This window comes from Polistes fuscatus, unplaced genomic scaffold, assembly GCF_010416935.1.
Source record: "Polistes fuscatus isolate 324 unplaced genomic scaffold, CU_Pfus_HIC Scaffold1, whole genome shotgun sequence".
Taxonomy (NCBI): Eukaryota; Metazoa; Arthropoda; class Insecta; order Hymenoptera; family Vespidae; genus Polistes; species Polistes fuscatus.
Window position 1 is genome coordinate 984,116 of NW_025112997.1, and position 17,118 is coordinate 1,001,233.

General features: G+C 26.9%; 1 protein-coding gene across 1 annotated transcript in view; it reads left to right on the forward strand.

Annotated features, from left to right (window-relative positions):
* Positions 1-12,756, forward strand: part of LOC122513162 (unconventional myosin-If-like) — a 57,093-nt gene extending 44,337 nt beyond the window's left edge. The window contains exons 11-20 of the mRNA XM_043629437.1: positions 6,294-6,464; positions 7,511-7,677; positions 9,114-9,330; positions 9,503-9,733; positions 10,318-10,602; positions 10,767-11,062; positions 11,135-11,286; positions 11,626-12,045; positions 12,135-12,476; positions 12,608-12,756. Coding sequence (XP_043485372.1) covers positions 6,294-6,464; positions 7,511-7,677; positions 9,114-9,330; positions 9,503-9,733; positions 10,318-10,602; positions 10,767-11,062; positions 11,135-11,286; positions 11,626-12,045; positions 12,135-12,476; positions 12,608-12,684 — 2,358 coding nt within the window. The 3' untranslated portion in view covers positions 12,685-12,756. The remainder of the gene's footprint in view (positions 1-6,293; positions 6,465-7,510; positions 7,678-9,113; positions 9,331-9,502; positions 9,734-10,317; positions 10,603-10,766; positions 11,063-11,134; positions 11,287-11,625; positions 12,046-12,134; positions 12,477-12,607) is intronic.
* Positions 12,757-17,118: the final 4,362 nt, after the last annotated feature.

The window sequence follows — 17,118 nt, forward strand, 5'->3', positions numbered from 1 at the left end:
ACAAATAATAAAAAGCTAATATAACGTTACCTAATATACTCCTAATAATATAATTATTCTAATTTCCTACCCACTAATATAACTATTATTATATATATTATAATCCAAATGGGAAATCCGGAATTATGAACAATGCCAGGCGTTTTTAGGCAATGTAGAAAACAGAATAATTGTTACGGACTTTTCCTAGGCATTGTATACACACACACACACACACAACACAACACACACCCCACAAAAGCGAGTATGGAGCGGGTTTTTGAGACTATGCATGCCGCTATACTATGCGCACCTTTATAAACTGAAACTTACTTAATGCCGGTGTGCTATTATGTAGGGCCTACTGTTACTTATCGTAGTGGAAGATTATTACATTTAGACCGATATTCATAGAAATTACCATGGAAAATCTGTATCTTTTGTTCCCTATCATATCGAAAGATAAGCAGATTTAGAACGAAATATATCATGTCTGCTTCCTTACTTTACCGGTTTCTTCTGTTTCCAACATTGCCTAAAAACGCCTGGCATTGTGAACAATGCCTAGGCATTATTCATAATTCCGGCATTTCTCATTTGGACTATAACATATACAACGTATTGGGTTGACAACTAAATGAATGCGGTTATTTTAATAATAATCTGTCGAAAAAATCCGCAATCACTTAGTTGCCAACCCAATATATATGTTTATATAATTATATCTAGTATACCTCTAATAATATAATTATTGTAATTTACTACCCACTAAAACATAAATATTATTATATATATATATATATATATATATATATATTTATACAATAATAACACAGCTACGTAGTTTGTAAAATTTAATTCACAAATCAAGTATTACGAAACAAATATAATTTTTGATTCATCAAAAGACAAAATTACAACTTTCGTACTTGTCAACTCAATGTGTGTGTGTGTGTGTGTGTGTGTGTGTGTGTGTGTGTGTGTGTGTGTGTGTGTGTGTGTGTGTGTGTGTGTGTGTGTGTGTGTGTGTGTGTGTGGTGTGTGTGTGTGTGTGTGTGTGTGTGTGTGTGTGTGTGTGTGTGTGTGTGTGTGTGTGTGTGTGTGTGTGTGTGTGTGTGTGTGTGTGTGTGTGTGTGTGTGTGTGTGTGTGTGTGTGAAAACTTAACGAAATGTTTAATCCTTGTACATAGATAATCCATTACACGATACTTCGAAAGTAAGATGAAACCATTAAGGAAGCTTATCAAGACAATTAGAAGTACTTAACTCGCGTAAACCGCGAAAACGTTTTCTCGATTAAAAGTAACCAACCACGCGCGTCATTCCATTCCATTCCGTTCCGTTCCATTCCGTTTCATTCAATTCAATTTCTCAATTAAAAAATCCTCTTTTCAAATGTTCTCAAAAGAAATGTGTGTTCTTTTATACTTATTTTATAAAATCATACGAACACTTTTTGTAACATTGATATTTGTACGAACATATTATTTAATAATATTCAATTAATGTAATATAATATATTGATATAATTTAATTGTATATTTAATCAAATGAAATTACGAAATGATATTTTTAAGTCACGTTCATTTACCGGATACGACCGGTTGTAAATAAATAAATAAATATTTATTTAATTGATTAATTTATTAAATGATTAAATAATAGAAGAAAAAATGACAGGGTATTACAAACGCGAAGGTTATTCTCATAATCAACTCGAAGTAACTCATTGTCGAGGTAACTCATTGTAATACTGAAAAATATCACGTAGAAAATGATGAAAAGAAGTTGTGTGTGTTTCTCGTATATGTGTATGTGTCTTTCAGATCGACCTGATTTCCTATTCTATTTGCCTTTATGAACTAAGAAATAATAGAAATGAATTATAGGAAGGCCATGAATCTAACGCATTAGAGCGTGCTTCACAAATGAAAGTATTTACGAGTTCAAGAAAAATACATATATACATATAAAGAAAAAGAGAGATAGAGGTAGGTATATGCAAGGACAAATTAAAGTATAAAATTTTCTTAGAATTCGTTTAAAGTGATGTGAGAAAATTACCAAGTATAGTATTCTCTTCCTTTAAAAAAAAGAAAGAAAATTTTTTATAATTATCTGACAATTTCTTGATATTGATATGAAATTATGCTTGAAGATATTATACTCGTTATTAGATAGGATTAGTTTCTATCATTCATCTATCGATTAAACTTAGAATTAGGTATATATATTTAACGAGGAAGTACTATACAATCTTTTGATTACTTTTATTATTATTAAATTTTTTGTTTACAATGATCGTTTGATCGATTAAATGTAAGATCGATAAACTAAACCAAATAATCTACTTAAAAAAAAAAAATGTCAATGTAATTACAATAATCTGTCAGAACAAAAAATTAAATATTAATCATAAAAAATATAAAACATCTAAACAAATTCCACGATAATTGTCATACCTTTGATAAATTGAATTAATTTAAACAACGTTACGTTTAATTATTTGATCGATTAAATTCATTATTTATTATTTATTTTTCGCAATAATTTTAATCGTTATAATAGAAAAGAAAAAATATATTTACTCTAATGATAATATTCCGCCATAAATTTTTTAATGTAAAAATAAACCAACTATCAAACTGTAGTAAATTATTATATAAAAAAAAAAATTCTTGCGCAAAATGTGATTAACTAGACGATCAAAAACTGGGTGCCTTATAAAGTCATACGTAATCATAGGTAATTAACATAATGACATGACAAAGATCTCAACGTACTTTTATAAGAATAATTTACGGATACGTTGATTAGTGAGAAACATAAAAGGATAGATGGGAACAATTAACGCTAACCAAATTTGGTATCGTCGTACGATACTTTTCCATCGATTACGACCATAAATGCTTTCACTTCTTACTCATGCTGCTTACACGAGAACATTATCAAAAGTTCGACTTTGTTTTAGATTTTTTTTTCATTATTAATATTATTATTATTATTATTATACTTCGCTTTTAGTTTTTCTTCGAATAATCCTACATTCACCCAAGCAAATCTCTTTCAAGCGTATGATATTATACATAAAAAGAAAATATAGTATTCGCTGGAGATTGAATTTTGTGTTCCGCAATTCATTCGTAACGTTTCTTTGACGTTTTCTTTATTTTTGCTTTTTTTTTTATATCTTTATAAAATTTTTATCATTCCAAAGTTTCGTAGCAATTTGATTTTTTTGGGGATCGTTGTTACATGGTATATGTACAATTTTTGTTTATATATATACATATAATTTTTCGAAGGTGGTTTGAAAAATTGATAATTTTGGATAAGAAAAAATACTTTTATTTTTATTTATTTTGTTAAATAAAAAATGTGTTCGATCGATGAAAATAAATTGTTGACCCGTCTGCAAACATTTATTTATCGCATCCCCTCCCTCCATCTGTTTGCATTAATATACAACATACTACGCGAAAAGATAATATGAATATAATTAATATATCTTAATATAATAACTTTAACTACTATATACGATGCAAAATTGACCTAATATAATTACATTCAAAATTTGATTATAATTATTCTCTACGAAATTATACGTAAAGCTCGTAAATTTTTGTTCAATATAATTATTAATAATAATAATTAAATAATAACTATAACTTAATATTACTTTGTTGAAATGTGTTCTAAAACGAGTAGTTAAGAAGTCTGTTTATTCATAGGATCCAGTGCATTCTCGTTAAGAAACACGCGATCTTATGTAGAACATGTTAGTTAACATTTGTCGCATGCAGTTAACCCATTTATCATAGCTAATTTGTGTTTAATCTTTGGTACGAGGAGAAATTAAGAGAGGTGGAAAGGATTCGCGGAACAACAATACACCACGACTGACAAACGACCCTATGCGTATATACTTATATACATGCATGCATGTATGCATACATATAAAGGATACACGTATATGTAATTTATATACAATTATATCGGTATTTATATTAGTGCGGTTGTACTTTTCAGATTGATTATATTAATTATCATTATTAACACTTGTACTTTACAATCCGGTTGATTTTATGTTTTTCATCATGTACGGAAAATTACACGTTCATTATACCAATAAATATCAAGTAGACAAGACTTTAGGAGGAAAATTATACTAAATATTAAACAGTGAATAAATTACAAATTTTGACTCGTCGAAAAAGTAAATTGACGTATACAAAATGTTTTTAAATAAAGTATTTTGAATAAAAATTTCTTATTAAACGGACATTTAATAAATTAATAATTTAATTAATATCCTATAAATCATTTTTTATCGACCAATTAAAGAAGTCGGTTAAAAATAACAGTTAATCGATCAATTATAAACAAAATTATGTATGAGTTATTTAAAGGAAATGGGGTGAGGGGAATATGAGTAACGTTCATTTCAAATTTGTCAATTCACAATTTTGTTAATTTTTTTTTCAAATGGCGGCTAATTTGTTTACATTTATATATCAAAGTAATAAATCAAATTAATTGCTACACCTAATAATAATTATGTACTTATCTCAAATTTAAAAGAAAAAAGGGTTACTCATATCTATTTTTCTTTTGAACCTACACTCATGTATACAAAAAGTTAACAATAAATTAAAAAATATTTTCTTTTGCTAAAGGAAAATAGACGAAGGAGAAAGATACACTTCTAGATCTTAAAATTCTAATGGTCTTAAATTGAATTCCCTTTGAAAAAGAATCGTTAACGTGGTTAGAACCCACGACGAAAAAATTGTCCCACTTTTCTATGATACTTTAGGTATATATATATTCTTTTGTTAAAGACTCACAACTAGACCGCGTTAGGGAATACAAAAGAACGAGTCTGCGAATTGTTTATTATTCGAGACAATTCTTTCTCCATCTTTCTTCTTTTTTTTATTAACTTGTAGTCTTTTTAAACATATTATCATCCATCTATCTCTTTGCCAGATTCGGAGCATAACGCGAACAAGAATTGTATTCTTTTTGTTAAACATTTTTATTTTTCTAATTCAATAACATGTTACGAATATAATAATTAAAAAAATCAAGAATATTAAAAGCGAATCTAAAATAATTTCAATTTAAACAATTTTGTCGACCTTTTGAAAATTACAAAAAAAAAAAAAACAAAATTAGAAAACCATTGTGTGGTTTTTTTTTTTAATTAAATCATAAATCTTTTTTATTATTACGTATATATATTAAATTAATTTTGTAGAAAGAGATATGTCAATTTTGTATTATTTAAATAATATACTTATAAATATAAAAATACAGATTTGATGATTTTAAAAAAAGCTAAAAAAGAATTTGATTTTCAAATTTATATATAAAAATATTTTTCTATTATTATTATTAGCATGTTACTAAAAACAAAAAATCATAATTATTATAAATATTTCGTATTCCGAGATACTAACAGAAATTTATTAAAAAAAATTATTAGAAAAAAAATAAAATTCTGGAACGAACGACCTAAACTCAATCGTTCATTTTCTCAACATGCCGTTCCCATCATTTATGGAAAATAAGAAAAGAAAGAAAAGAAAGTAGAAAAAAAAAACAGGGAGAGGGAAACGAATCTATGGTCGTCTTTGTTCAAATCGCAAGTTGATTTATAACTTCCGTAAAGGCCACCTTATTGTCATTGCACGCTATCGTACCACTTAAAAAGTGGAACAAACAAATATTTAATTCAACTAAATATTAACGTTGATAAACATTCAGATATTTTATTAACAAACATTTTTTTTGTTTTCTCTTTTTATCGACATTATTGCGTAATTTTATTCGAGTATTATACGAGTAAATAAAATTAAACACAAAAAAAATCTACATATTTATATTCAGGGTGATTCTTCGAAATTCGGGGCGGGGACAGGCTATTTGTTAATTAAATATATATATATTATGTGTGTGGTTTTCTTTATTACTCTCCCTTTTACGGGTTTGAGAATATATATACATATATATATAAATAAAATGAACTTAATTATACTCGTACAAGTGAAAGATGTAATTGTGAAAGAGAAATTTTCATCTGGTTAAACAAGAACGAATCAATGATACGTAAAATAAAACGACGGAATTTTCTACTACTTTGACGTTCGTAGAAACGAGAAAGAGAAAACGTTGTTTGTTTAATTGAAATTAAATTAATTGTTTCAAAACTTGTTCTAATATCAAAAACAAGCGCGACGAATTATTCGTTTAGAAATGTTTTTCATCAAGATGTATATTCTAGTTTTACATTAATTGTTGTTTATTTTCAGGAAGAATACGTAGCGGAGAATATACAATGGACACGTATAGATTATTTTAACAATGCAATAGTAGTTGAATTATTGGAAGGTAAAAGACCACCAGGATTATTTTTGGTATTAGATGACGTTTGTGCAACGCTTCATGGCAGTAGTACTGGTGCTGATGCTGGTTTACAAAAGGTTATAAACGTTTTACAAATATTTATATGTATAAATATAAATATATAAAATATTAACACATTTGCGGCCGGCAATTTTTTTCCGTTTCTAATACTGAGTACCGGCGAAAATAATGAAATTCTGAAGCTGGTTACCGCAAATTTCTATCGTTAAAAAGTAAGAATAAAAATTATAAAATTTATTTTGAAATTTCAATTTTGCAATTATATATTGTTTAATTTTGCCCTAGATTCTCCAATACGACGTAAAATCGAAAAGAATGCCGAAAAATTCGTATCGAAACAGGGTCTCGCCGGGTTCAATCATTGTTCAAATATATTTGCAAATAAATATTGCATAAGCTATATATATCATTATGTTTGTAAAGGTTTACAGAATCTGCTGCTATGATTAGAAATTGTTTATCGTTAATTGTTGCACTGCAAATATGGTCCAAAGTTCAAAAAAGTGTGAATTTTCCAAATTGATTTTCTTAAAAACTAGAGCTGATAGAAAAAACGGTTTGTATATTTGGAATCAGCGCGCCCAATATACCCAAAATCAGCTTTAAGATTGCAAGCACCAAAATTCGTTTTATGCTGTGTTATCAAAAGCTCCGAATGTTGACGCATTTAGAAACAAAAATTTCAGGACGTGAATTCACGTCAGCGGTAATCAGGAATAGAATTTAAAATGGCGTGAATTCACGTCAGTGGTAACCAGGAATAGAACTTAAAAAGACATGAATTCTCGTCAGCGGCCACGAATGTGTTAAAATAATTTATATAAATATAAATATATAAAATAAATCTCGAGTTTTTTTAGATAAAGAAGAAATTAAATCTTACAATAAATTAGTAGTTAAATAAAAATAAAATAGAATTCGGAATATAAATGGAATAAATAAAATGAATGAATACACGGGACTTTTCAAATAAATTTGAATAAAAATAAATGAATAAAGTGAAAATTATTTGAAAAAAAAGAAAAAAAAACAAATATCATTTAAATTTATTCAAATGTTTATTATTATAATATTATTATTATTATTACTAATCGTATTACAGAAACTGACGATTGCGGCGAACCAGCACGCACACTTTCAAAATACAGCTGAAGGTTTCGCCATTCTTCACTATGCCGGAGTCGTATCCTACTCGGTCGATGGTTTCTGCGATAAAAACCGTGATGTACTTTTCCTAGACTTGATAGAACTGATGCAGACAAGTACAAAGTAAGAAATTACGAAAAGAAATACATCTTTACTATGTTTAGATGATACAAGCGTATTATTCACTAGCATTAACTCATTGTTAGAGAAAAAAGAAAAAAGAAAAAAGAAAAAATATAATTTCTATCATCTCCTAATAGCATGCATGTATACATATATATGCAGTTACGTAGGATGTTTCATTTAACTATAATACTTAAAATATCTTATTTATTTTAAATGATACGAAAAAAGTAAAATCACATTTTGTGATCGACGGAAAATTTTCAATGGATTTAATTAAAAGTATCAAAGTTGTTTAAAAACCAAATTAATAATATTTAAACGACCTTGAATCAAATTTCAATGTTTTACAATTAGTGAAAAATATTTATGAGTTAAAGATTAACTTAACTTTTATAATGTGTTTTTAATTTTAATATTAAAGCACCTATGATTAACCTATTTTACACTTACCGTACTATATACGTTACAGTTCATTAATAAAAATGTACTATGCACTCGTTGAATTCATGAATATGCACGAACCTACTGTACCATATATGAAACAGACGATTTCCAACACCCTCGCATAAAATTTACTTTGAGGAAATTTTTTTCTGATAATTTACAAAACGTTCCTAATTATATTTATAACGAAAATATTTAAAAGAATTCTTATTAAATTAGTAATTATTAGGTCAGTCCAAAAGTTTGTGCGCATTTTTGTGAAATTTTTAAATGATGTAATGCGCACGAACTTTTGGCCTGACCTGATAGATCTAAATGGCCAAAATCCAAACTTATTTATATAAATTTTGCTAATATATATATATATATATATATATATATATATAAACTTAAAACTCCAATGATAAAAATCTTGATGGACCTACATATAACAAATGATAATATATCAATTTACTATAATTATATTAAAATCATGTAAATAATATTATGAAACTAAATTTGTTCAAAAATTAGACTCCAAATTTGTATGTCAATTTGGGTCTACTTTTTTATTTTCTGAAATTAATCGATTTGATAAATGAACGTCTCGTAAAAGTGTGGGAGCGATCTCTCGTGTTTCTCAGTATTGCTGAGAACGAGAGAATAATGAAATTAAACAAAAAAAAGAAAAAGTGACAAAGCGAAGAAAACTGGAAGTAACGAAATAGGATTTAGCTGACTTTTTTTACCGACATCATCTCATGTTGTTTGTTAAGACAATAGGGGGATTAAAATGGTGTATACTTGTAGATCCAAAAAGAAATTTACATCATTCTCATTCTCAGCGAGTTGTCTTACAATGAATTTCTAGCAATAGAAAAAGAAAACAATATATATATGTAGTATTGAAAGATTTTAATTAACAAGTTCACCAAATAGTCATCACATTTTCTTCTTCTTCTATATTAAAAAACTTTCACGATGATTAAATAAATATGCATTTGTTCCAGCTCTTTGGTACGTAATCTTTATCCAGCTGAAAGAGATATTTACAAAACGAAGACATTACAAAAATCTCGGCCAACAACGGCCGGAAATAAAATAAGAACTCAAGCAAGCCGTTTGGTTGAACAATTAATGACGTGTACGCCGCATTACATTCGTTGTATAAAACCTAACGAAACAAAAAAACCCAGGGATTGGGATCAAGTCAGAGTCAAACATCAGGTAAGATTAATTTAGATAATAGGTGCTTCTAATAATTGAATTTTTCTTTAATGATAATATTTTATTGATGTAATTTATCAACATAAGATCAACGTACACGTATACGCATAAAGATATGTAGAAAATATTTAACAAGGAAAAAAAAATGTTTATTATTTAAACAATATTTTAGGTTGAGTATTTGGGTTTAAAGGAAAATATCAGAGTACGCAGAGCAGGATTCGCTTATCGAAGACCATTCGCAAAATTTCTTCACAGATATGCGATTCTCACAAAAGAAACCTGGCCACGTTGGACCGGAGACGAGAAACGTGGCGTAGTATACATACTTGGAAGTATTAACATTGATAGATCGCAATATCAACTTGGAAAATCCAAATTATTCATCAAGGCACCCGAAACGGTAAATCCATCGAAGATTAATCGATTTAATTTGTTTAGATAAAATGGATATTCTTTAGTTGAACAGTCTTAACCCTTTGAATACTGAATACACTCTTAGCTGAAGTGTTTAGTAAAAAAGAAACTAAAAAGAGTGTTTAGTAAGAATGGAATATTTTATCACTAGTATGTTTGTTTCGTGTGATTGATTTTACTAATTACATCTAATAATAAATTATATTTAATAATTAAAGTTTTGGTTTCTTATATACATAATTTTGATGTGACATGATTCAAAATATAAAACAATATTACATTATTTGCATTTATATTAACAAACACGTATACGTGTCATCCCCCCTCCTCGTGTCACAGCCCCTCAAAGGGTTAATCGAAGATTTATCCAATTTATTGATCATCATTGTATGGATCGTCAACGATTATTAAAACGCTTATTACGAAAGTAAATTGAAAATTAATTTTTGAAAAGAAAAAAGAAATATTTTTAACTAATAATAATAAGTATAAATATAATTTGGATGTTTTTTAAATTTGTAATTAATGTCATCAATTATTAACTTGTTGATTATAAAATTAACCTTGTAGCTTTTCATGTTGGAAGAAGCAAGGGATAGAAAATACAATTTGTACGCGCGAATAATACAAAAAGCGTTTAAAAAATATTTCACGCGAAAGAGACAGGCCCAACAAAAACAGGAAGCTGCTGATTTGTTGTTCGGTCATAAGGAACGGAGACGGGCAAGTTTGAATCGAAACTTTGTAGGTGATTATATAGGAATGGAGGCCAAACCATTGACGATGAATTTAATTGGCAGAAGAGAGAAGGTCTTATTCGCAGAAATTGTTAAGAAATATGACAGAAGGTTTAAGGTGAGAATATAGCAAAACAACTATTCTTTTTCCTTTTTCTTCTTTTTCTCATTATTCAGTTACGGATAATAATGATAATGATTAAGAAGAGGAGGAAACGTTTCTTTCGTGACTTAGGTATTGACAATCTTAAATAATTAGCATTGTGTTGTATCTAATCGCAGGTATGCAGAAGAGATCTCTTGCTTACCGGTAAATTCCTATATTTGATTGGTCGTGAACAAATCAAAAAGGGTCCTGAAAAAGGTAAAACCAGGGAAATAATCAAAAGAAAATTATCATTTGAACAAATAAGTTACGTTTCATTGAGCACGCTACAAGATGACTTCGTTGTAATACATACTAAAGAGGATTATGCTAGTCTATTGGAATTAGTCTTCAAGACGGAATTCTTATCCTTGTTAAGTAAAAAATATATGGAAGAAGTTGGACACGCTTTGATAATAAGATTTAATAATAAGTTAGTAATATACTTATATATATATGTTTGCGAATATCAAGGAAATGATTCATATAATATTATCTTTTACAGTATAGAGTACAAGGTTAAGAAAGAGGGTTGGGGTGGTGGAGGTACGAAACAATTAATATTCAATCAAATTGATTATGGTGATAAAGAAATATTGAAGTCAAGTGGAAAGATCTTGAACGTTAGTATCGGACCAGGTTTACCCAGTACTACTAGTAAGTATTTTCAATTGAAACAACAAGATTGTATATATATTATCGTTAAAACGTATAATTCTATTATTTGATAGAATTAAAATTAAACATTTTCGAAATTAAACATTTCACGAAATAACGGAGCGTTTTCGGGAAAACTTATAATAAGAATTTTATTATAAACTTTAAGTAGTTCTTCTATGAAATAATGTATTTTACGTTTTAACGTTAACACATACTTATTTTAATTACTCATAAACTGAATCGAAATAAAGTTTAGATAATATTGATAAAGTTACGTCGATAGAACAATTTGTATAAATATAAATAATGTTAATAAAATTTATTTGTATAATTTAGAACCAAATCCGAATAGATCGACTATCATGAATTTTCATACGATTTACAAAGAAAATACTAACAATTTTCAAAGTTCTCGTAATATTGGAAAAACGGTCAATCAAATGAGTCAAATGAGAACAATAGAAAATACGGATCGTGAAGGAAACGATCAGACTTGTTCGATTAGATCGAATATCTCAACTAGAACTCCTGATTTACAACCTGTCGCATCTACGAGAAACGTTAATTCTAACATGTTGAATACCGTTTCTAATAGTAGACCAAGCATACCATCTAATCGACCAAATATTAGACCAACGCTATTTCAAAACAGCACCAAAGCTACTACTACTAAGAGTACAAATAAACAATACAACAAATTGCAGAGTTCAATCACGATGATGGGAATGTTCACGAATCCTGATGGTGGTCCACGTGGTAAATAAAATAATAACAATAAAAATAATAATTTTTGGAAGAATATTTTGAAGATAATAATATTATATCAAATGATATGACGTTTTTAGGTTTGTTAAAATTTCCCCCACCACCAACGGACCCACCACCGATGCAAGATAACACGAGACACTCGTCTGGATTTAAATTACCTCCGTTAAATACTAAAGAATATAACAATAATAATAACGATCAAGATTTTTTAAATAGTAGAATAAAACGTATCGAAGGTGGTGGAGCTAGTGCTAAAGATAGGAATGTATTACGTAATACAGTTAATCCTAATCAAATGCCTCCGCAAAAACCGCCTTTACCAAATTTACCTAAGGTCAAGGCAATTTATGATTACAGCCCACAAGATCTCGATGAGCTTACATTAAAGGAAGGTGACGTAATCGAAGTACTCAAAGAACGTAAGTTGAAAATTATAACATAATGATGTACTCAAACATGAACATTTATGTGTATGTTTTTCACATCATCATATACGTATTAATTACGTATAATTTCTTTTTCCTTATTTTGTTTTTACTTTTCTTTTCAGACGAGGGTGGATGGTGGCACGGAAGACTGAAAGGAAAAACTGGCCTTTTTCCTTCGAATTACGTAGCAAAAGTGTAGAATATTAGCTGAAATTAAATTCAAATCTAATCGTTAGTAAATTTGTATAAGAAATATAAAACTATTATCAAAAAAAAAGAAAATAGAATAATACAAAAGTCTGAAAAATATCTCGCGTCATTTTTCTATTGGAATTTTTAGTGTAACGAATTAGAATTCAACGTTTTCATTATCGACAAAAGAAACGTAAACTATAAAAAGATTATATGAAAATTGTTCATAGTATACTATAATTACATCGTTATTATCGCTATTATTATTATTATTATTATTATTATTATTATTATTATTATTATTATTATTATTATTATTATTATTAATATTATCATTAATATTATTTGATTAATATATGTCGCGTGCAGAAAGTAATGATTTATTTATCAAAATGCATTTATACTTTGTTGCTATAATAACAATGATTTATTCATTGCTCTGTTTTTGCCCCAAAAGGATGTCGATGTCGTTCTTAAGAATTAAATGAATAAAATAAACGTATGTAATTGAAAATATGTAAAATATAAATAACTTGGCAAAATTGCTGATATAGAACGATGATAAAATAATAAAACAGCTACGAAATGACTTGTAAATATATATCTAAAGATATATATATGTTATGGGCCATTTGGAAAATTCCGGAATTATGAGCAATGCCAGGCGTTTGTAGACAGTGTAGGAAACAGAAGAAATCGGTAAAGTAAGAAAGCAAATATGAAACATTTCGTTTTAAACCTGCTTATTTTCCGATATGATAAGGAATAAAAGATACAGATTTTACTTGGTAATCTCTATAAATATCGGTCTGAACGTAATATTCTTCTACTGCGATTTATTAAGTGCGATAAGTAACAGTACATAATAACGCACCAACATTAAGTAAGTTTAGTTTATAGAGGTGCACATAGTATAGCGGTACGCACAGTCTCAAAAACCCGCTCCATGCTCGCTTTTGTAGGATGCGTTGTGTGTGTATGTGTGTGTGTGTGCGTGTGTTACAATGCATAGGAAAAGTCCATAACAATTCTACTATTTTCTACATTGCCTAAAAATGCCTGGTATTGTCAACAATGCCTAGGCATTGTTCATAATTCCAGATTTCTCAAATGGGCCATAACATATATATTGGTAGAAACATGACAGCCTCGAACAATCCAAAGAACCTATTATATAATAAGCTTGTCTTCGTGATAAGTATTCGTAAATGATCTTTTTATATTCCGTGAAAGATATGTCATTATAATTCTATTGCGTAATAATTTAATAAAATGTTAATAAGCGGATATAAATTTTCACGAATCATGCAACCAGATATTACTATTGTTTTTCTGATATTATTACTTTTGACATGCAAAAAAATAAAACGAATTATGCATGTTTATTGTGCTAATGCGTTAAAAAGAGAAAGTATATATATACATATATATAAATATTTATATATTATCTACAGGTGAGTCGGCTAACGTTAATATCTTTGTTTTTTTTTTAAGATACGTCAAATGTCTTAAAGAAAAAAATTGAATGGTTCAATATTGCTCACACGATGCAAAAAATATTTATATTTTTATGTCATTAAAATCGTCAATATGCTTACGTTTATCTCCAAAATTTGCAAATGCGTGTGTTCCTTCCTTTGATATTATTTTATTTCGTTTTCTTTTCTTTTCCTTTTTTTTATTGCATTTTATTCAAATGATAAATATACGACATTATGTTGCGTTTTTGTTCACTCATACAAACTATTTTCACAATTAACATCGCAACCAGCAAATTAGTTTTAGCACTTATCAACTAGATTTAAAGCATTGGCAAGAATTATGTTTCATTTTGTTATAAAACTAATGTACTTACAATAAGACATAAAATAAAATAAATCAATATTAACTCATATATATATATATATATATATAAGTAAATAGTTTGAAAGAATTATTATTCCTATATGTGTGAGATGAATTTACAACTACGTTATCGCATATTCATCCGATATTTTTTACTTCTTCTTTTTTGTGTTGTGTTCTTTTTGTTTTTAAATCAGTAAATTACAATGATCTTACACTAATAAACATATTTACGTGTAGCAATTTTAGGCACTGGAATAATAAATTATTATTGCATAAATATTTTGTTCGGCATTTTGAATTTATCTTCTCATTAACTATCCATCGACATGAGAATATAATAAAATAAAATTATAATATAAATAATCATTGTTTTCAACGCATATAAAAAAAAAATGAAATTTTTATTGTATTTTCACGTAACATCGTTTAATCCTAGCAACGATATCTTCTGTTAAACATTTAATAATAATAATAATCATTATTTCGTTCAGTCGTTAAATATATTATCAAGAAGATCTTGCCTAGGACATATTATTATAGCATGATTATTTACATATTCAATTTCATGTAAGATATATATATGTATATAATTTAATAATAAAAAAAGCAAACTCAATCTACCATGCCTTGATAAAGTTATTTAGGATATAAATATAAAAAATAAATTCATTAGGTTTTATTTTTTACATAAGCATTAGTTTAAAAAATGTAATATATATATATATATATATTACATTGAAACCAAGAAATGAGATCAAGCAAGGATTTGGTTTCTTCCAATCAAACCACGAGGATACAGAAGAGATCGCTTTACAGATTTTTCATTTTCTTTTTCATTATGTTTAAATTTTAAATATTTATAATCCTATTTTTTATATTACGTTATCAGACACATGTCAAACATTACATCTTTTTTTTTTGCCATTTTCACGCTTCACATTAAACAATTATCAAATATTAGATTATTATTATGAATGTTATTATTATTATTATTATTATTATTATTATTATTATTATTATTATTATTATTATTATTATTATTATATCGCATAAAAGACATTTATTTAAATAACAGAAAATTAAAATATATAATATTTTTCATTGAGAAAAAAACTAATGTTATTTATTCACATTGTCAAAATGTCTTAGTAATAAATGGTTCTATTTAAAATTGAATTTTAAATTACTTCGATTAGTGTATTGGACATTATTCAACGTGATATTTAAAAATAATAAATGACAGATAAATTATTACAAATAATCTTGAATCGTGATTGTGTTTTTCCGTATTTACAAAAGTTGAACAAAAAAGAACCATTTTTTCGTTCAATGTTTCGAAAGGAGAATAATTATATTCATTAATGTGAAAAAACATTAGGCCAGATGTGAATCTAAAATAAAATTTTCGAAATGCATCATGCCTTGATGATAAAATAAATATTGTAAAAATATAATTAAATGAATATCGTGTAATATAATATGTAAACAAATATTCCGTATAGAAAATAAGAATATTGAAAGTACTTATGAAAAAGAATTAGCTTCACATTTTTCTTATTGTTGAATTAATTATTCTAAAATTATAAACTATAAAAATTGCACACACCATAAATAGCAACTAACACCCTTTATTTTCTTTTTGTTTTTTTTTTCTTTTTTTTAGCAGCAGCATGGTCAAGCATGTATGTGCATACGTTTTCTTTTTTTTTTGTTCTCGTTTTCTTTTATATAAAATCTGTAATGTCCATATGGCACAAGTGTAGAGTGTATATGTAGTAATTAATGAATTTAATTTTAGTCTTTATATATATATATATATATATGTTATTCCCATTAAAATATCTCCTTTATATCTTATCGATTAGCAAAGGTAAAATTTCAATTGGAAATCATTGTTGATAATGTTTCCTATAAATATATCTGGATTAATACCGTTTTTTTTTACTACGAATATTTATTTAATGATAAATATTTAATTTTTATTTCTTTTTTTTTTAGAGAGACCGTTTTCACACGTGACATTCAAAGAGAAGATTAATTAGCTTTCTTTGTTTACATATTAGCATATTCTAGTAATATTCGATTAAATTGGATGAGAATTAAGCAATGATAAATATATATATGTTTATTTATTCGAATTTTATAAATTATCTAAATTGAAGGAAATAAAATTAAAAATTAATTTAATTTTTCGTACATTTAAAAAATGATTATCTGAACGATTGATTATAAATGAAACAATTATTTGCAAACACCTATTGCTTTACAAATCCATAATAATATAACCGTAATAATTTATATTTTCTTTTTTTTCTTTCTCAATCTCACATTTAAACTCGAACATTTAATATAAATACAATGATAATTAATGAATTCTAATATATTCAATGGGAAATAAATTGAAATTGAAACATATTATAACACGTACGTATTATAAATACATGTTATCTATGATAAAATATCAGACTATTATTATCCCTGGAAGGAATGTATAAATAAAAAAAAAATTAAATTCAATATGATAAAACAAAATGAAAGACTTATAGATTATTATTATTATTATTATTGCTCGAATGAAAAATATTGAAAGATC